Source organism: Momordica charantia (genome assembly GCF_013281855.1).
Source record: "Momordica charantia cultivar OHB3-1 chromosome 3 unlocalized genomic scaffold, Mcharantia_2.0 BLBB01000003.1, whole genome shotgun sequence".
Taxonomy (NCBI): domain Eukaryota; kingdom Viridiplantae; phylum Streptophyta; class Magnoliopsida; order Cucurbitales; family Cucurbitaceae; genus Momordica; species Momordica charantia.
In genome coordinates this window covers 1,765,994-1,789,069 of record NW_028275161.1, presented here as the reverse complement: position 1 = coordinate 1,789,069, position 23,076 = coordinate 1,765,994, and the positions used below count along the sequence as shown (strand labels likewise).

General features: G+C 35.0%; 1 protein-coding gene across 5 annotated transcripts; it reads right to left on the bottom strand.

The window, feature by feature from the left end:
* Positions 1 to 17,077: 17,077 nt before the first annotated feature.
* On the bottom strand, positions 17,078 to 22,285 carry LOC111018979 (homeobox prospero protein). Of its 5 annotated transcripts, none has more exons than XM_022295260.2 (4): positions 21,984 to 22,285; positions 21,214 to 21,453; positions 20,614 to 20,829; positions 17,078 to 17,308 (listed from the first exon to the last, which is right to left on the bottom strand). In XM_022295260.2, the coding sequence occupies exons 2-3, from the start codon at positions 21,449 to 21,451 to the stop codon at positions 20,615 to 20,617; spliced, it is 453 nt and encodes a 150-aa protein (XP_022150952.1). In that variant the 5' UTR covers positions 21,452 to 21,453; positions 21,984 to 22,285; the 3' UTR covers positions 17,078 to 17,308; position 20,614. The 5 variants fall into 5 exon arrangements, with proteins under 5 accessions (XP_022150952.1, XP_022150951.1, XP_022150950.1 ...); XM_022295259.2 differs by having other exon boundaries at positions 17,078 to 17,297; XM_022295258.2 differs by lacking the exon at positions 17,078 to 17,308 and adding an exon at positions 19,034 to 19,376.
* Positions 22,286 to 23,076: the final 791 nt, after the last annotated feature.

The following is a 23,076-nucleotide window of genomic DNA, read 5'->3' as shown; positions in this document are numbered from 1 at the left end:
GCACCCTAATAGGAGGGAAATGGTGACTGTGGTATCTTCTGTGTAAAATACTTTGAATATGATATGACTGAGTGTACCTTTGATTTATTAACGCAGGATAGGACGCCTTACTTAAGGCGACAATTCGCCGTTCAGCTTTGGGCAAACAAATCTATTTTTTGAATCGTAGGATTGTAATATTTCAGCGCTTTTTGTTTAGTACATTTGAATGATGCTATTATATTCATTGAACTATTTGTTGAATGGTAGTATTGTGCTGAATTGAAATCTTTAGACACTTTTTAGTTCGTTTCGGCTGATGTTTGATAATATGTTTGTTATTGTGATTAAGTAGATGTACTTATGATTATCATGTTTCATATATTTTATCTCTCCTCATTCAGATGCCTAAAATTTGTTCAAAACATACTGAAAGGACGTTCTAAGTTGTTGAAAAAACACACCAACACTAACATGCACCCCGCCCGTAAATTCTCACAGAATACCCACTATCCTGGTCGTGGTCGATTGAATTCACGACGTCTTCATATCTGCAATACCAACTACCTTGATCATGGTCTAGAGATTTCACAGCCGTGTTTTTTTCCAGAACATATTCTCTCAGCCCTAATTTCAACCCTGGACGTGTTCATATATATCTCGACCGTGTTATTTTGCAGAAGTGATGAATCAAATATATCTGAACTAATTCGTTCAATTAATACAAAAGTGAACAATAGTACTACAAAATCATGTGAACAGTTCAGCTAACGTTTTACATGTCTACATCCGTATTTTTAAGTGGTTGGTGGCATGTTTTTCTATTATGTCCCATATTGTCACACCGACCGCATTTGTGGACTTGGCGGGTATCTCCAGCAGACGGTATTCGTACAGTTTGACGTCGGCCAACACACGGAACATATTTGGACGACACCACTTTAAAGTCAACGAAGTCATCAGGTAAAACCAATCCTCTTCATCACCGAGAGGGTACACAAGTTCAAAATATGCGTTAATGAGAATCTGCAGATTATATGCAGCATAGGGTGCACCTGTTTACGTTCCGATGGGTTGTCACTGCAATAGTGTGGGAGCGCGGAAGCTGGAAGTAGTCAAACTCTTACAGCCACATGTCGTTGCATTTAAATTCACACGCTTTAGTCCATCGCTGACCTCCAACTCGTGGTGGTCAATGGGTGTGATGGATTGTGTATGAGATAGGTTCTCTGCATTACGCATCTTAGTCTCACTATAATCAGTAAAAATAGTTTCACGACTAGATGCTAGGTTCGCCTCTCGTAAAACCGATACTGTAAGAGCGCTTGAGCATGTTCAAGAAATGCAGTGACTAGCAATGAACATGCATGGACGAGGACTATATTTATAGACTCCGCAATATTAGATGTCATTTGGTCGTACCTCAAGCTCGGTTGAAATGCACATGCCCATTTATCAAAACCAGTTCCTTTCAAGTACCTTAAGACCTCTGGAAATCCTGCTAGTTGGGAAAAATAGTGTCTAAACTCTGACTTCCAGAATGTCTTTGCTGCTAATATGAACATTTCTTGAATGGAATCATTCTTGAACTTGTCCTTCAAGTTCGTGGAAAAGTGCTACATGCATATTCCGTGAGCAGTTTGAGGAAAGACCTCCATAACAGATTTCGTAATGGAAACATGTTGATCAGATACAAATAATAACTCATCAACCTCCCTAATACAACTCTTGACCATATTCAGAAATCAAGTCCAGGATTGATCACTCTCTTGATCGACAATTCCAAACGCTAGCGGATTGATTTGATTGTTATCATCAATAGAAGAAGCAATAAGGATAACACCTCTATATTTACCCTTTATGTGCACCGTCTATCACAAGCACTGGGCGGATACAACTGGAGAACCTTCTAATACATCAATCGAGGGTCATAAAGGCGTACTTAAAATACTTATCTTCCTCCAGCTTCATCTACAAAATAGTGTCTGCATTAACATTATTCAATGCTTCTCCGTACTTACATAACAGAGTATATGACCCCTTGGGTGACCCCATAAGCAGATTCAAGGCAACATCTCTGGCCCGCAATGCCTTTTCATATCTAATGTTGACGCCGTAATTCTTTCGCATGTCGTTAATAATGTTCTTAGGTTTGTATTGATGGCTTACAACTTCCAAATTGGACTTCAATAACTGACTAACCACCCAACTTCAACTTGTCTATGGTCATGGTTGATTACGCTTGTTTACATGCGTAAAAAGAAGGTTTTAGATGCTGTTTTTACTATGTTTTAACTTTGTTTCGGACTTTTTCTCGGTCGTTTGAGTTCCAATTCATGCAAAATTCATATATGATGGTTTGTGGTTGGCTTATATTGTATTTATGACATTTTAGGACCATTTGGGAGTGCAAATTAATCAAAAGAAGCAAAAAGACGGAAATATCTACATGGGAGGCGTCAGGCGCCTGGAAAGGCTGCAGAAAACTGTTTTTCTTCCAACTCTGCCCTTAATGAAACGCGTCTTCCAATTCGTTTTGGTGGTTCCAATCGATGCGTACGTGTAGAAGAAGTGTTCCACTATCAGTTTGAGCACGATTTAGTCAGTCAAAGGAGTTGGAAATAGGTGATTCACCATCGTTTTAGGACCTACCTAACCAATTCTGCACAGCTATAAATTCCAGCAGCTTTTCCACCAAATGCATCATGCCTTGCTTTCTTATCTTGATCATTTTTAGTGTTTCTTTGTTGCTTTCTAAGTACTTTTGAGTTGCTTTCATTAGTTGCTTTTAGTTTTTAAATCCCGAGCACTTTACATTCCTTTATTGAGCTTTGTTTTGTTTCCATTTGTACTTAGTTATTTTCTACTTATTCAAATATATAAAAATCCAGCACTTTGCTTATCTTCCCTTGGCCTTTACTTTATTTTTAGTTAAGAGAGTTGTGTTTTTGGAGGAAAGAGCACGTGACACTCCCCCTTGCTTGAAAGAGAAGGGTGAAGCTCTCAATCCCGAGGAAAACTCTCTGTTAGTTAACTTTTGTTTTTCACACATGCAATTCACATTCAACCATTTTACTTGCTGTATTTTCTTCAATATGTCTTTCTAAATTCTCGTCTCTAGCCCGGTTATGGATAGTTAGCCTTTTATTTCTAAAAAGGGTTGCTAAGAAGTAGTGTTTTTGCTTTCCATTCATTGTTCAACATGTTTTCCCAAAAAGTTAGGATTTAGAGAAGGCCACTGTAAGTCTTAACAAGTCAATACTGAAAAGGTTGCTTATTTGCATTGTTGAGTGGTTAAACCGAGGAGAGGAGCGTCTTAGACATAAGGGTTCCGGTTAAGTAGCCTAGACATAGGACCTTAACCCGAGGTTGCGACTATTTCCATCCTAAAACTAAGATATCTCTCATAATAGACATATTAGGGAATGTCTTAGGACTTTGAACTTGCTTAGACATAAGTCAAGTGAAAAGCGTAGTCGTTGGTTCCTAAAGTAAAATGCATATCGTCCTTAGCGTATCCTTGATTCTTTGTTGGCTAACTTGAAGTAATTCGGGCTAAGTTTTACCATTATAAGACCAAATCCCAAATCCAAAACCATTATTTGTGACCACTTCCCATTTTACAAGAATCACTCATTTCAACGTTCACTATTCATTAAAACTTTAGAGTTTGGAAATTATTTAGAAGTTCTTGAGGATCGATACTTGGATACTCCATCCATTTTATATTACTCTGACAGGTGTGCACTTGCATCTATAGAATTCTTACCACGCTTAGTGCGTCCGTTCAGCATAACCCCAGTCAATGGTTTAGTAACTCACGTTTGCATTTGTGGACATCAATAAACTTTGAAATGATGAATGAGTCACCACCTTGGATCCTCTTGGCACACAAACCCCATTTGCAACCTTCTTTAGTTCATCCGACGGTGTACAATGTCTTTGTCGATTTTTTAACCTTAAATTCAAAGTTAAACTTCATAGCCAACACCGACAGCTGGAAGCGTAGTTCTTCCTTCGAACGGAAAATACCCTTAACAGCAATTTCACCTACATACTCGATCTCATTACCAGTTATGATATTCCGCGTTGGACGGAAAACTACTCCTTCAACTGTTTCACAAGGTGCATTCCCACTCACTGTATGCGACTCATTAATAGGTTGACCTTCATTCTCAAAATAGTCTTCAAGCACATCCTCGTTGTCATTGTCATACCCATTCCCACCATCGTTCTCAAACTCTGTTCCAATATCCTCATCTTGAACCTCATCCTCAGTATGATATTCATCATAATCATACTCATCAACTTTCTAAATTTCGTACTCAACCTCATTCTCATACAATTGACCATAATAAAGAGATTTGTCGTCGCCTAAGTTACATGGAATAACTTTATCGGTCAAGGGTGTAATCTGTGGGACAAATGAAGGGGGACAAACATTTTGCAGAGGAGAGTGAATAAAAATTAAAGGGCCAAAACATGGATCATTCTGCCTTGGGTAGCATGGGAATGAAGACGATGTATAGGGTCTCAAAAATATATTTCCTCTGTTGCTCCAACTACCATATGATACTTTCGGTGCGACGATTATGAAGAAGGGTACTTAAGAAGGATCTGGAGGGTCATTCAAATAGAATTTCAAACTGGTATCATCAAATATCAGGTAGTTCGAGACTTCGTACTAAAAATCAAATCTATATACACATTGTATAACAAGTTCAAATTGGTCAAGATCAATTCTATTAAGCCTTGGAAAAACACTTACTAGATCGGCATATGTTATCGTTTCATCAACATCTAGCCCACCCATAACGCCACCTTCGTATAACGTACCAGCCTCATTCCACTTGCCACCGTAGATCACAAATAGTTGACGCATTCTACGTGGATAATAACAACACACAAATGAATTAGTTAAAAAAATTTGCACACCTTGACCAAGTAGGTTTAAATAACGCCCGAGAATACAACAATCACCGACCTCGATCGGGGTAACCTCGAAACACACGGGCATAAATTTTATTACGCAACCACGGCTATGAAACCTAGAATCACGGCCGAGAATCAAAGAATATATGACCACGGCCGTGAGACGAAGGAACACGATCGAGTTTCATTGACTTTCGACCATCAAAATTACACATAAATGTTCAGATATTACATTCACTTTGGACTCCAACTATTATAAATCATACATATTCTTAACCAATCGAAAACAATATTCAGTACAAATAAAAAACTAATCTCGTTGAAACTTTCAGGGATGAACAAACGGCTTACTTTAAAGTGCTGAAGATGTGAAAAATGTGGGAAAAGGTATGTAAGTTATTGAAAAAAACGTGAAAGATGTGCATGAGGACAATAAAAACTTAAACCAATTTTTATTCTCTGCAATCAGTGCAAATGTGTAGGTATGTATTAAATGAATAGTGCAAAAAATTGGTATGGAATTAATAAGTTGGTGGTATTTCAATTAAACCCCGGCTGGGTAGCAATTCGAACTAGCCTGGGAATTTAATTCGTTCAACCTCTGTATTTCAAAATCTTTCTGTATAAGCAGGGGCATATTCGTCTTTACATCATCTAATAAATGTCTGAAAAGTTAAAATTAGGTCTAAAAAGTTAATTTTTTTTTATTCAGGTCATTTCAGCAAATGTAAAACTTATTTAAGTCATATTTGTCAAATTCTAGTTTCAAAAAGTTCTGTTGGTCTGTTGGCTTTAGGTTGAATATATAAAATCAAGGTTGTGGGCTTAATTAAGTTAAATACCTTTAATTTCCAACCAAAAAAAACCAGGGTATAAATTAAAAGTAATATTTTATTTTTAATTATGACTTTTTTTAAAAAAAAAGCATATATTCATCAAATAAATTTTAATATTATTTCAACGGCACTGTTTTATTAAATTTAATATTGACGATCCAAATGTGTCAATAATATCTATCAAATTTAACAGTTTTAGTTGACAGTTCATATGAATCTAAGTTGACGACTATTAAATGTCAATTAAAATAGTATACTTGACGGATATTAACGGTCAATATTTCTCGTTTATTGACCCTTTTAAACCATCAACAAAAACAATAACTATTGATGGCTAATAAATGTCAACAATGCGTATTTTCATTGATGGCTAAAACACGTCAATATTGCCTGTTTTATTGATGGTTTTTTAGCCGTCAATAAAAAGGGTAATATTGACGGCTAACTGTTAATTATATGAAAAACACGAGGACTACGAAAATTTACGGAATGTTACGTCATTGACGTCAACAAAAGTCTAAAAGTTGACACTCTATCGGAAGCTTGTAATGCGAATTCTTGTATTGTTGTTATTTTTCCTGTCTTTTTTTCCTTTTCTTTCCTTTTTTGATAAATTATGGGAAAAAAACCTACAATCCTTTTACCCTATCAAAAATTTCAATACTACCCTTATTATTTATACCACCGTCCAAATTAAAACATTTAAAGTCATAGAAACTTAGCTAAAGTTTAGAAATTATGGACACGCTTGGTAAAGCTTGCATAGCCCAGCGGTAATTAGCATATATTTCCAATCAATAGGTTGTGAGTTCGATCCTCCACCCCCACATGTTGTACTAAAAAAAAGGGGCTTTTCTCTAGCCAGAGCGGAGTTAAGGAAAATTGAACGTAAGGCTACAAGATTCGTTTTGCGAGATGGTAAGCTCTACAAATAAGGTTTCTCCCTCCCCATTAGCGAGCTCAGACAAACAGTTCGGACCTCATTCAAAGGTGCAAGGTTGATTTTCGTAATCCTGGAAAGGTGGGAGATAACTGTATGTGGTCCCGCTCCCACTCCGCTAGGGAATGGACGCGTGTCCTGCTCTGGTTTTACCCTCAACAAATGTGTTTATGGAAAGAGTCGAAATAGGAATTAGATATAGTTTACCACTTTCTTATTTATAACTAATTACAAATACATTGTACTAGTTTTTAAATTAAAATAATAGAAATTTATTTATTTAATATTTAACAAATAATATTATAGCGCCTCATGGGCTACAACAGAAACCCCAGCAAGAGCAATCTTCGAAGGCGCAAGAATGTCTATCCACATTGCCCACCTGTCAATAAAACAATTATTAGAGTCACTAGGATGATCCGTATTCGGGAAGAAGAGTCTCCTATAACTTGCCCTCTCGCAACCTACAAGGATATGATCAGTCGTCTCTGCCGTCTTCAAACAAACTGGGGATAAAGGTGAAATATCGAGCACTTTTTGTCTTAGATTTGTTTGGTCAGGAATACAATCCTTTAAAGCTTTCCACAAATCTTCGAAGGTACCGGAATCTTCCAAAATTTGTTCCACCACTTTTCTCTAGTATTATTGCTAGGATGGGATGTTAGTTTGCAATGCATAGCCAGCTTATAACTTTATAGACTGTCTACTATAGTCATCAGTGGCGGATCTAGATTTTGATGTTAGGAGAGGCACAATATCGTATAAGCAATAAAATTATCTAATTAACGTGGCAATATATATATATATCAATTTTTATCGTACGCTTTCAATAAGCCAAGGGGGTTTTCTTCCAACTAATAGCTAAAATGTGCTGAAATAAAAGCCGTTTAAATATTTATCTTAAATCAATCACGAGTAACGTTTTCACTAGAGTTAACAAACATCCACAATCACTCAGTAAGATCTTACGAAAAATAAAGGTGCAAGGGGGAGAGGAAGTCGACTCTTCTAGGCCACCCTAACTATGCTGCAACATTAATGGAGTAAATGCAGTGGTCAAACAGACAAGATGTTCTTCCAAACACCCCAAATTTTCTACTACTAACATTCATAGACAAACATTAACATCATATATGCACAGTTTTTATGACCAAGTTAGGTGATGTTTATCCCTAAGTCACCACACGCTAAACTCAAGTAGACTCTAGCTCAACATGAAGGGTTTCGCTCATTAATACATTTTCCCAAACATTATCAAAGAGGTATTTCAACGTGATGATCAAGCACATTGAAAATAGAGTGATAAAACAACTTCAACTCAAAGCAAACTTTCATTAAAGCAAAACAGCAAAGTTACAGCCTAGAAAATGAGTTTAGAACATCTCTCCCTTACATAAGTTGATTAGCTAGACAATGCCATAAGGAGAGTAAAAAAAATGTAGGAATAAAAACAATACAAAGATGCTAAAAAGGAAGAGAATGAGCTGAAGATCAGCTCCCAATAGGAGTTCTCGGCCTCTTCTCAGCTGCTAATCTGAGTCTTCTTCTTCTCTTGACTTTCTCCAACGGTTTTGAGAGGTTTTCTTAGAGTGAGGGTGGATTCCTTCAAGTATGAACAAAGGGAATTTTCTTGGTGTCTGTATGTGTGGAGGCTTCTCCTCTTGTTTGCATTTATACCCCCTTCAGATATTAGGGCAACAACACAAGCCTTGTGGGACCCAACTTTCACTCTCGAGTAAAAACCTCCAATTACTGTAGTAAACGCCGTTGAGAAGTCCTTTCACTGTTAGCTTGCTGTTTTTTGTCTTTTTCTGGAACCGATGTTGTAGGATCAACAAAACTGCAGCAAAATGCTCAAAATCAGATCATTTAAATTGAGCGCTAATATTAAACTCTTAGTCATGCGAGACATTGATTTATCTTCTAATTTAAGCACACTCGCTGAATATTTGAGGCTAGAATAGACTAACTTTAGCTATTTCATGCAACTTATAGGCACAAATAACTCTCTTTGGGAGAGTTATCACCCCTAACCACAACTCATCTGCTGATTCTTCAACATCAGTCGGTTCGGACCTCCACTTAGTTTCGGCTAAGCTTCATCCTAGTTATGGATAGATCACCCAAGTTCGGGTCCATAAGCAGTGTCAATTGCCCCATGACGACTCGCTTTCGCTACAGCTGCGGTGGGTTCCCTTAACCAAGCCACTGCCTATAAGTAGTCGGTTCATTCTTCAACAGGCACATGGTCAAAGTCCTGGTCTCCTCCCACTACTTGGAAGCTTACGGTTTTATGTTCTATTTCACTCCCCGATGGGGACAGAAATAGAACCCCTCCCATTTTTATTCCTTATGGGAAGTTCCTACGACATGATAGATCGGCGACCTTTCAAAAAATGGGAAGAAATTGTTTCTCTATTTATTTGATTTTTCACATAATTGATAATAATGTGAAAAATCAATAGAGAAAAGCTGGCTATCGAAATCGAATAGATGATCATTGCATCCCAGATGCGATGCTCTAGAAGGGCTTTTTTCAAGCCTTCATTTTCTATTTTTATACAATGTATCATAGTAATTATCCTTTTTCAATTTGGGTAGAGATGATTGAGTAAACTAAAGCGTCGGATTGCTAATCCATTGTACGAGTTTTTTGTACCGAGGGTTCGAATCCCTCTCTTTTCGTTTATTTGCAACCAGCAAATGTCATGCGAATTAGACCAACATGCCGTGCACAAATACAATCATGCTAAACATACTCCATCCTAACTAAATCGTCCAACAATCTTAAAATTTGACAGTAATGGAAGGAACATCAAGTGTACCAAGTTTTAAACTTATTAGTGAGGAAGCTACCACCGATAAGTTGCAAAATGTAAACACGAACATATCTGACAATGTTTCCCTCATCAACATCGTCATCTAAGTTATGGAATTGAGAAGATCCAAAGTAAACTTAGTTTAGAGCTTCTGATGTGCACATCATCTAAAGTCATACCAACTAACAAATGGCCAGTATTTTTTCGGATATAATCTACATGTCTAATAACATGCTCACTATCTATTGGCAACTTAAGTCGCACACTACATTCTGGAGAATGATAGTAAATTCTCCATCATGAATGTGGAAGGTATGAGTCTCTGGCCTCCATCGCTCTATAATCGAAGTGATAAAGTGTCAATCTACTTGGATAACCCCAATTCGGCAAATCCATAAAACCCAAAAATACAAAATGTTAACTGTATCAAAAGATGCAGCGGAATGGTATGATCAACTATTGTCTCTTTACATTGGTAGTGTAACTCTTTATTACACTGACCTTACCAAACTAATACAAATCGATGTCGAGCTTGAGAATACAACAATGATCGATTAGTAGGACCTGAATTTAGCTTAGTGATATAATACCATAAACTATGTCATTCGTTGGAAATTTAAATCAAATGATTATTTCAATGAACAAGATTCATCATATATTTAAAAATTGTCAAATTACAATTAGATAAAATTATAACTAAATAACAAATTATACCAGCAAAAAAAAATAACATAAAAGATTCTAACTAAATATTAAATTACGCGTATAAGCAACAACGATGACGCTTCCCACTGTCTTAAAAGGACAACTTCTTCGATTGTGACCAAGTTGATTATATAACCTACATATTTGTTGGACACTTGATTCTCTCAAATAAATCTTATCATAAATACAAGTACTCCTTGGTCTGGTAGGACTGTCTCAATAAAGTTTGATTGACATGTAGTATAGGCATGTTTTGATGGGAGATCCAATAATCTTCCTGTGGAATGAGTTTAAATTGAGAAGTGTAACATACAATGTATGTTGGAAGCTTGTAACAATCTTCAATATAATCTTCGTAATTTATGTTTATGTGTATGCAAATTGTCATGAAATAAGAACATGGCATGCCAAATGATTGCCACTTGTTGCATGTACATGAACGTTCTTCTACAGTTAATTTCACTACTTGTGTGTACCCTCTTTTTGCATTGTAGTAGTGAACTACTGTTTTCATATGAAACAAACCAAATACACAACCATACTTGACTATCATGTATTTGCTGGATCTCGTCACCCATTTTATTATTATTATTTTCATAAAATTATAACAAATAGTTCATTATAAATTAAAGTAGCCAACCACTTGGGTAGTTAGAAACTCGTTCTTCCCTCCATCGCTTGTTTCACAATCTCATAGTCTCATCACCCAGTTAAAAAGCTTATCATAAACACATATGTGTACCTTAATTATGTAAGTTTTAAACCACTTGAATAATAAAAAGTATTAAATAACCAATTAAAGATTACATGGTATAGTTTTCATTCCTCCATAAAGCATTCCTTATTTCATCTCTTCGCTATTCAAAATATTTCTTGCATCGGTAGAATGTAAGTTGCACAATGCAATGATGGGTAATATATGAGCTTTAAGCACTTCATTAATGTACTTTGAGAAATTAGTAATCATGCACTCATATCTATACCCACCATCATGTGATCGAGTTTATTTTCAATCCTAATGTTCCAAAAGAAGTTCATGCAAGCGCTATCAACAAATTTAAAGTCTTCAACACATTTGTTTTACTTCCAAATTTGAAATTAAGAACCAACATGACAGACCTGATTTTTTTAATGGCTCACTATTATATATTTTTTATTGAATTTGCTAACTTGTCAGAAACAAAATATATTATGCGATTTAAGTATTTGATAACGGCTGAGATAATATCTCATGTTGTTAAAAAATCAAACATATCTATTCATACATAAAAATTTTTCTTAGATTTTTTAAAAACTGCCCCCACGTGTCTCGACTCTCCTCATCTATAATAGCAAAATCAAATGGCAACAGATGTTCGTAAGAATTGATCGATGTTGCAATCAATAACTTCCCTCTATACTTTCTATAAAAGTGAGTACCGTCTATTTAAAGTAAGAGTCGACACTTTTGAAAAGCTACAATAAAGATCGAGTGACCAAAACACTGAATGAAGAATGACATGACATGGCTCCCATAATCCTTCGTTTTCCATTAAACAGTCGTTCATGGATTGTTGTGTTTCATCATATACATTCACAGCAACGGATATGATTAGCATCGCACGGAGTCGTCATTTGCATCGATCTTACCACATCTAATTACCCATTATAATGGTGCTGACTCTATAATTTCGTGGGGGTTGTGACTCTTAACATCAAAATATTTCACGATAGTGTTGCATGGTTTCTTTATCTTCCCAAACCCTTTGTACAACAGATCATTTTCAACAGTCATTGGTCCAATAATAGGATCGCGTTCTGTCGTACTATTAATAATTTCAATTTCCATGTTATTGAATATTTCCAATAATAAGATCGTGTTCTATCTGCTATCAATAGTGGCACCGAGCCTAAACATTTTATTGAAATGGTTGGAGTAAAACTGAACATAAATATGAGAAAAAATGAATTGAAAATTATGTATAGATACCCTATTCAAACATCTTCAGGATCAACTAGGTTCATTCCTATTTCGTTACAGAACTAGCATGCATTGAATTTAACGTTCTCAATTGCACTATCTCTACATATAGTGGAATTATACGTGAATGTTAAGAACGTAACCAATGTCCCATTGGTGGATGAAACAACTAGTCAATGTCTTAACGCCGAGCCTAATTTAGTTGTGCCTCCAAGTGATATTTTAGTTGAGAGTACAGATTTAACGAATTGGACCTTGAGGGTGAACATGATATCCCTTTAAAAACAATCAATAACATGGAAATTGACGTTATTAATAGTATCACGGAACACGATCCTATTATTGAACCAATGGTTGTTGAAAATGATCTATTGTACAAATGATTTAGGTGTAAAAATAAAGAAACCATATATCAAATCGTGAAACATTTTGCTGTTAAGAGTCACCACCCTTACGAAGTTGTAGAGTCAGCACCATCAAAATGGGTAATTAGATTTAGGTGACTCCGTGCGATGCTATTCATATCAACTTTGGCTAAAGTGGATATATATGATGAAACACAACAATCCAGGAACGATTGTTTAATGGAAAATCAAGGATTATGGAAGTCAGGTTATATCATTCGTCATTCGGTATTTTGGTCATTCAATCTTCACATTGCAACTTTTCAAAAGTGTTGATTCATACATCAAATAGAAGTTACTTACCTTTATATAAAGTATACAAGGAAGCTACTAATTGCAACATCAGTCGATTCTAATAGATATTTGCTGCCACTTGCTTTTCCTATTGTAGACGATGAGAGTCGTGGCACGTGGGAGTAGTTTTTAGAAAATATAATAAAAGTTGTTATGCATGAAGATATCTATTTGATTTCTAATCAACATGAGGGTATTATCTTAATCCTTATTAAATACCTAAACTGCATCACATATTTTGCTTACGACATGTCAGCAACTTCAACAAAAAATATAAGAATAAGCAATTAAAAAAACTGGTCTATTATGCTGGTTCTCAATTCCAAATTTGGAAGTAGAACGTGTGTTGAAGACATTAAATAGCTTAATAAGACTTTTATGTACTTCTTCAAAATATTGAGATTGAGGAGTGGACTTGATCACATGATGGTGGGTATAGATATGGGTGAATGATACTAATCTCTTGGAGTGCATTAATGAAGTGCTAAAAAAGCTCGTATGTTACCCATCACTACATCAGTGCAACTTACATTCTATAGATGAGCGAAGTATTTCGAGAAGAGAAGAGAAGAAACAAGGAATGCTTTAGAGAGAGATGAAAAATACACAAGATAATCTTTATTTGGTTATTGAATAGTTAGTATTTAAATGATTGAAACTTAAATAATTAATCTACACGTGTATTTACGATAAACTTGTTAAATGGGTGACGATACCATAGATTGCGAAACAGGCAGTAGAAGGAAGAGTGGATTTCTAACTATCCCACGTGATTGGCCACTTTAGTTTACAATGAACTGTCTTAGTTTTATTTTTTGTCATTTTAGAAAAAATATAATAAAATTGGAACAAGATCCAACAAACACACGATAGTCAAGCATGATTGTGTCTTTTCGGGTGTTTCACGTGAAAACAAGAGTTCACTACTACAATGCAAAAGGAGAGAACACGCAAGTAGTGAGATTAACTTTCCGAAGAATGTTCATGTACATACAACAAATGACATTCAATTGGCATGTCATATTCTTATTTCAAGGTAGTTTTCTCATACTTAAACATAAAGCTACAAATATTATATTGACGATGGTTACAAGCTTCTAACATACGTTGCATATTATGCTCCTCAATTTGAACACATTCCAAATGAAGATTAATAGATCTCACATTGAAACATGCTTATATTGCATGTTGTATCCAACTTTATTGAGATAATCTAGTAGATCGAGAAGTACTTGTATTCATAATCAGATTGATTGGAGAGAACCAAGTGTCAAACAAAGATGCGGATTATGTAATCAACTTAGTCGTAATTGAAGAAATTATCATTCGAGACAGAGGAAAGTGTCATCATGGTTACTTATATGTGTAATTTAATATTTAGTTAGGATATTTTATGTTATTTTTTTACTGGTGTCATTTGTTCCTTAGTTATAATTTTATGTTATTGAAATTTTATAGTTATTGTTGTAATTTGATACTTTCAAATATATGATGAATCTTGTTTATTCAAATAATGATTTGATTTAAATTTCCAATGAATGACATATTTTATAGTATTGGATCATGGAACTAAATTCAAGTTCTACTGATCGATCATTGTTGTAGTCTTAAACTCAACATCGATCAGAACTACTTTGGTAAAACCAGTTGAATGAGGAGTTAGACTGCCAATGTAGAGAGGCAGTAGTTGATCGCACCATCTCGGTGCATCTGTTGATTGAGTCAGTAATTCATGCTTATGAGTTTTCTGGATTTGTTAGTCTAAGGTTCATCCAATTATATTGGCACCTGATTACTGCGCTTGTGGAGCGATAGAGGCAAAAAATTCATACCTTCCACATGCATGACGGATAATGCACTATCACTCTCCAAGATGTAGCAGTGCAGATTGGGTTACCAATAGATGGTGAGCCCGTTACTAGACCCATAGATTATGACTAGGAAGGCACTTGTAAATTGTAACTTGGCATGACTTAAGATGATACACACATTAGAGACTCAAGACTGAGTTTACCTAGGTTATCTTTTCAATTATATAACTTAGATAACGACGATGATGAGGAAACCATGGCCAGATATGCTAATGTCTACGTTTTGCAACTTATAATTGGTGGTAACTTACTTGCTGATAAGTCTACAATTAGATGCACTTAATGTTCCTTCCATTGGGGACAGATTTTAAGATTGTTGATGATTCAATTGGACTAAAGCATGCTTAGCATGGATGCATTTGTATAAGGCACGTCAGACTAATTCGTGTGACATCATACTTCTTCAAGTATAGGCTTAGAATGAATTCCCAATTATGGCTCCACAACGTTGTCATATTGCATATCAAAAACTGGTGATCGGATGAATATTAGTTGCACGGTATGTCGATCTAACTATTTAATTGTGTTACAATGTTAATTTTATTATAATCAACATAAAATGTTGTTAACTTAGAGTATTATTGTAGGTGGAGAGATTATTTTGTGTCACAAAAGTATCTATACATGTATTGGTCTAGTATAGATATATTTATAGATACATATTGGATCTTCCAACACCAGGTTTGATACATGTCTAAATGTTTAAAATTAAAAATAAAAGTTGATTGACGTTTAATTACACATTTTTACATTAACATTTCGTATAATCTAGGAATCATACAATAATGATTTTGCATCTCTTCTTGATAACTGTAGTAATGGACATGAGATATGGTGCACAGTAAGTCGATTCATCTATTTTTGTGTAGTTGAGTGGCATCAACCGGATCAGTTACAAGACAGTTTGGAATAAACAACTTGTTCCATAAGTGCCTAGTTTAGAACCGAGCTTACATGACATAAACCTTCAATATCGCACATGGTAGGACCAGATTGCACCTTATATGGTGAGGTGGCGCATGCATAGAGATTATATTACTATCAATTCTCTTGTGAGCGATGATGACGATTACAGTTCCAAATACATGAGTTGGTATTTACCGATTACTAGACAATACATCACTCAAGAGGGAACAAAATTTGGTGCTACGGTATAATTTTTAATGTGGTTTTATAAACTATTTTAATTTAAATATTTATTTGTATTTTTTTCTATGTAAGATGCGTATTTCGAACGAATTGGTATCAGATCTCCTTCATAAGATATTGATAGGTTGTGTACCGTTGGTGCAAGATATCTTCAAATACTTGATGAGATGTATAAAATACCTTATACACCTTATCTCGACCAAGACATAGTACATGTCCACGTCAAGTAGCGTAGGATGTTCCAACCAAGCATGTTGTTCCCGTACCTAAAGTGATATATCATATTGTCGACCCGTCCACATCGATGGTCATGGTATCGACTCCTGGCTCAAGTCAATTTCACATACCATTTTTGTTATCGCAGTATGATTATGAGGCTGATCATGGACGTGGACGTGGGAAGCGTGGATAGTACCTCAACCCTACTAAAGATCAAGAGACACCAAAAGCACAAAAAGCTCGTCGTCGGCAGCCACCTCGTCATCAACGATGCCCCCTTATAGAACGAATTAAATAGAGATACTGTAAATTTTAGACATTAATCATTATTTTTAATGATGTACAAAAGCTATCTAAAAACCAACTCGACCGACCAAAACTAACCGAACCAACGTTGATCGATGGGTTAATGACATATTCAGTAAAATTCGATTTTTCAAATTAAAAACTGATTGTTCGATTCATCAGTTTGGTCGAAAAAATAGTTTCCAAACGAACCAATCGAAATTACTTAAATTGTTAAAAAAAATTAATATATAACAAATTGCTTAAAGGGACTTGGCAGCAACAGAACTGTCTCAACCGGCATACCACTTAATTAATTTTTTTTCATTTGTTATTTCTCTATCTTTTTCTTCACTTTTCTCTTTTTTGTTGTATTTTCTTTTTCCCTAACTTCTAACCCTATCTTTTCTCTTCATCTTCTTCTTTATTTTTATTCTTTGTCTCTTCATCTTCTTTTTTTCTTTTCTTATTCTATTAATTCATTTAAAGGAGACAGGTTCAAGGTAACTTTCTTTTTATTTTGGTCTCAAGAAGCTTTTTTCTTCCATTTTTCTTTTTCATCTTTGTCTTGATACGAATCCATTTGTGACCAATTACATGTCAAAGGAGCAATTACAAGAAACAAGGCAAGAAGATTAAAGAGACTTTCACAGTGCACCTTCAAAAGCTTGTTAACGCACAAGAACCAACAAACAGTTTTGAGCTCAAATTTATTTATAATGTTACTTCAACAAGTCAAGTAAAGAATGGAGCAAAGATGCCACATGAAAAGTTGTCTATTTTGAAAGATGGCATAGAGGACAAAAAATTGTGCAGAATTGTGAACACTGCCTTGGCAGATTGCACCTCTTGGAAGTTTGTGAAATCAAAGCTTGTCAAACGTTGTCATCACAAGGAACGCCTCCTACATTAGATCTCCAAGACAATTTAAAACCATTATAAGTTTTCTGATCTGCATTTAATCGTCTAAATTGATGTGCAATCAAGTTTTAATTTGCATGTCTTATTTTATGCAATTGGCATTAAGTAGGATTTTGAAAGCTTTTGGTATTCCTTTGTTGAACGACCCCCTTGACCTATTTAAAGGCTTGTAATGCTCTTGTATGGAGATTATTAAGATTTAACATATTTAAATTCAAGAAATTTTGTTCCTTTTAACATTTTTGGTGTTGTCTCTTTCAAATCTTGCTTTATGTTTGATGTTAAACCGATTCATTGGATTAGCCTCAAACAAGTTAATTCTAGGGTGAGTCGTCTTAGGATCTAAGAGTGACCATCATAGATTCTAGGTTTGATCTAGAGTGATTCATCTCCTAACCTTACTCTTAGTTGGAATCATTCGAGCTATTTTTGTGAAAGTTTGCAAAGATCCTAGGACCTCTAGCTTTGTAAACCCGAGCAACCTTGGCACTTATCATGTCTCACGTGCTCTCAACTTAACATTTTGTGGGTTTTAGCCAAAATCAATAGACCAATTGTATAACTATTCGATCATTGTTGCTAAGGTGTCCAAAACCAACGAGCTTCGACCGACAAAAAATCGACATGTCGATTGTCAACGTCCAATGTTGATCGACCAATGAACACTCCTAATTATTTTATCTATATAAATATCGAATATTATTCTCCTAACATAGTTTTTTTTTTTTTTGTCAACATGAAGTATAATGAATAAATAACTTTGAGTTTATTTTAAAATACAATGATTTTTAAAATAAAAAATCTCTCTAAACAAATAAAATCATTTTAATTAAAATTTATTTTTTTAAAAATAATTGAATTGAAAAAACAATTTGAAAACTATGTAAAAACAATATGATTTTAAAAAAAATAAAGATCTTTATTTTTTAAAAAAATGCAAGTAACGTTTAAAAAAATAGAAGTAAACTTTGATTTAATTTTTAAGAAATGAATTTTAAAAAATGACAAATTGCATAAACTACCTCTGAAGTACGATAATTGTTACACTTACACCTAGGAGTGTACCCCAAAAATCGCTCCGACCGACCGAACTAACTTAGTTTGATTGGTTTCATTACGATTCTATTAGTGTTGATTTTACCTAGATCGATCGACTGTCACCTTAGTGCATTCTTTAATGTTCATTTCTATACTAGCTAATTGGGGGAGATGATGCCCGCCTTCAAGGTGGTTTTGAAAAAAGCAAGGGACGCCAATAGTTTTACCATTTTTTAATTATTTCTCATTCCTCCCTCATCTCCCACATTTCTTGAAACTATCCGCTATTTACTTTTATCATTTATCAACTATTTCTCCATCTTATCTCCCATTTTCCCCATTTCTCAAAATCCTCCTTCTCACTGTTCTCTCTTCTCATCCTTCTTCTTCCTTTCTTCTTTTTCTCTTTCCATTACCACTTCATATCTTTTTTTTTTTCATTATCAGCATCCGATACTTCTTTTTTTTCTCATCAACACAGGCTTATAAAATTCTTCTCACTTCTTCACGACAACAATGGTACACTCGCCGATTGCTTTTGGCCTGAACCCAAAACTTTCAATTGTAAAAATTGAACTCTAAAAAAAACTATTTTTACCCTCTCCCTTTCCTCCGCTCATTCTACTTTTGGTTCTCTCTCTATCTTTGTACAATGGAGAATTAACTTGATGCAAAAGAAGCAACAAGAAACAACCTTGTCCGAGGACAAAGAGCATGTCGATAATGCTGTGAACTTCCTTCAAACTCGAGAGAAATTTGGGTATTCCAAAATTTCCAAATCAATTGAAAGCTCACATCTATTGGTAGCTTACAAGTATTCTGGAAATTCTATTATAGCTTATGTCCTATTTCAAAAGCTCCGAGAGGTTTCGACTAAGATCGAGAATCTTCAAATTCTTGAGTTTTGACAAACTCGTGTCTTCTAATTTAGACACCACTGAGACGGTTCCGCAAGAGGGTAATCACTCCTAATTTAGACACCATCACCATTTCCAGTTGAGCTGTCTACTTGGATGTACAAAACCTCGAGAGAGAGAAAGGAGAACAATTAAAAGTTTATGGGTACAATTTTTCCACTATGTTTACGGGTTTAATTTTCAAATTGTAAAAGTTTAAGGATTTAATTTTTACAATTAAAAGTATAGAGGTGAACTTGTAACAATCATCCTATTTGTTCCCTAAATTTTAAAATTATTTAAGAACTTCTTTTCCAAAACTGTACATTTATTTTTAACATGTAGATCATCATACTTGTTACTGAAAAATAAGTAGACTGAATCGCTTAAAAGTTTAAAAATTTTATTGTAATCAAGTTATATGAATGAATAGATAATTAAATCACTTTTTATTTTTTACCCTACGGAGTCCAGGTTTCTATGATTTAGTTAAGCTTCACAAATATCCTCTATTTTTTACCCACCCAAAAACGCACTGATTTCTACACTACTTTACCAGTCAAACAGATAAAAAACAAAGATCATGTATTTTATATGGTAATGAGAATGAGAGGTTTGACTAAACAATAAAGACCGTTAAAATAAAACCAAATCATAGGGATCAAATTAAAACTTTTAAAACTATAGGGACCACGTCAAAGTTAATCTAAACCATAGGACAAATTTGACCTTTTAATTTTAGTTCATCCATGTTCAAATCTGTAAAATCTATGTACACTGTCACCATTTATTTCTCTATTGATGACTATGATGTTTGTAAGCCTATTTAAACATCGACTTCCAGATGAAACTTGCATCATCCTCATCCTTAATTTGTTAATTACAAGATCACATCAAACTCTGTTAGCACAATAAGAGGCTTAAATCATATTCTAATCTTTAAAGTTTCATGCTTGCTTCGTTTTGGCAAGTGTGTGCTTAAAACAAAATCTTTTTTTCATATAAACAAGTGTTTAAAGCCACATGTTAGTGTCAAGTGTGATTACTGAATGAGTAATCTAAAAGACTAAAATAGTTTTTTCGAGATTGGGCTAAAAGAAAACATTTGAGAAAACCGAAACAAAATAAGTTCGAAAGTTAATGAAACAAACCAAAATTTAAACTAAATACAATCCATAGAGATGGATATTAAAAGACAGAAATTTCAAACTCTAATACCAATCTTTCTAGTGGTTAAAGAGGACTGCATACGCATCAAACATGAACGATTGAAGCAGAAGGCTCTTTCAGAACTTTCACAACGCGAACACGTGCACATGCACACATTAGGCAATCATAATTTTCATGTTTCCATTCAAGAATTACCTCACTCGACATCGTAGCCCTTCTCTTGAAGTTCCGAAATGACCTCGTTCCTCATCCTCAACCATAGCTTCTGGGCCTCTTGCTCCAGCTTTTTGTTCTGTAATTCTTTCTGATAGTTATAAGAATCCTTATCTAAATCAAGTATCCCCTTTGGACCGATAGCAGTTCCAATCATTCCACCCTTGGCAATGAACTCCTCCATAGCTTCCTCATCACCTGGTTGATAATATATCACAAAGATCAACTTTAGTTTAACAAATTACCTTTGTTCCAATCGCAACTACCCTAAAACTAATGAATTCGTTGTAACTCGATTAATACAAACCACTTCGAACCGTCAAGATTGTTAGGGTTAAACCTTAGATCACTCAAATTATGAGAGTTGATTCATTGTAACCATCCATAAGCAGAGTTATAAAGATATAGTTTAATTGCAACAATTTCATAAATCTATAAAGGTAATTGCTCAAATGAAATGTTTGTGAAGTACCACTGTAACCCACTAGCTCAAAGTGCGTCTAACAATTAAGGTTGTGCAACTTCTCCTTTTCACATCATAATGAACTTAAACATTTAAGTGCACTACGGTAGTTTAATAACCTGGATATGGAAACTCCCGCCGCTCATAGAGGTGAGCCAAATCCTTCTCTGCCTTGGATCGTGGCTTCAGCGTCCACCAACCAAAGGGTGATGTTTCGTTGTAGAGCCACGCAACGCCAATCAGGGTATACGTACACAATAGAGCCTTGCCAACTTGCTTCCAGAAGTAACGGTCCTCTCTGCCCAGTCCAATTTTCTTCAAGAATCTCTCCGGTCTCATCGATTTCACCAGGTGCATACCTGAGGTCCCATTCCAAGACAATATACACATATAAGACATCACTACTACAAATTCACCCATTTTTTACGTCTAAAAAATGTCTATAATCTCATAATTGAGATCCTTTAAGCGTCAAATATTCCGGTGTCAACGTCAGACATCACGTACTATACAAACTTTTCTTCATGAATCATCCAAAACCTCAAGCACAACTTAATGGCACATTCAACAGCAAAAGAAATTGTCAAACTTCAGAATCTCATCAATTGATTGCATCATAAATGGAAAGAGAATTCACGAGTAAATTCTACAAACAGTTGGCGTGCAGTAAGAAGGAAGCCAGATTTTTAACATATAATGAACACAAATACGCATTACACAACCATTTCCGACAAGTAATAAGCATATAAGTGTTGAAGAAAAGAAACATTGCCTTCATGTTGCCATTGAAAGAACTAGCTGCTTGGGTTGCCATGTCTTAATTTCCTGGTTTTTTTCACTGTTCCATCACATGTACTAGAATCCGGAATAAAGATTACAGAAACCAAACCTCTGAAATACGACGGATGCCGCGCCGTCGAGGGTAGAGGAGAATTGCCGCAATCGACCGTTCGCTGAGCCGCTGCCGAAGGTCTTCGTCGTTAGTGGAGGAGGGTGGCCGCCGATGTTGCTTGAAAAGCGCCGCACCACTGCAAGGGAGTCGCCGGATCTGCTCGAAAATCTCGTCGAGAAACGCTGAATCGTTGGCCGGAGGAGGAACACGTGAGAGAGGAGGGGTGTGGCGGCTTGGGTGGTGGGAGAGGATAAAGAGATGAAGCCGTTTTTCTCTCTTTCCCTTTTCTTTTCTTCTTATTTACCGAAAAGAAAAATAATATTATTAAACCAAAAATATGGTTGATGACCTTACACAAGAGAGATTTTTTTTTCCTAATCCTTGTATTAAAAGGAACCACTTTAAAAAGAGGTTTGGAAAATTTTATTCGATGGATTAACTTAATTTTTAAAACTCAATAATCTAAATCCAAAAGGAAAATTAAATTTCAAAAACTAAAATTAAATTTCAATAAACTTTGAATTAAGATTTAGTTAAAAATCTCTTTTAAAATTTAATTAATCTTGACTAATCGAATTAAATTTAATTATAATTTACAAAAAAATAGAACTCCAAATTTGAAAATCCAAGAATTGTCAACTTCATAATTAGTCAAAATTTAATTAATTTTATGTCTAATAGTGATATAGAAATGAGTGATCACGGAGTGCACAAGGAAAGCCTACAAGAGGAGGAAGCTCAAATCAGCTCAAATGAAGCTTATGCTCAAAGTCAACACAATCATGAGCCAATCATTATGCCACAAGGTACAATCACAAGAACTAGAGCTAAAAGACTACAAGAAGGGTTGAATGGTCACCTCCAAGCTAAGGTGTTCACATTTGGTGAAGAGTTGCATCCCTTCAAGCTTGAAAAGACATCTTGTCATCCAAAAAATTTCATGAATCTAAAAATCCAGATTCATCCACATATTTAATTTATTATGTATTTTTCAAGGGTTGTGTCTTTTCATCCAAGGGTTGTTTCTTTTCAATTACTATAAATAGAGATGTATATTTGCTTTTCAAACACAACATTTGATGAATGAAAA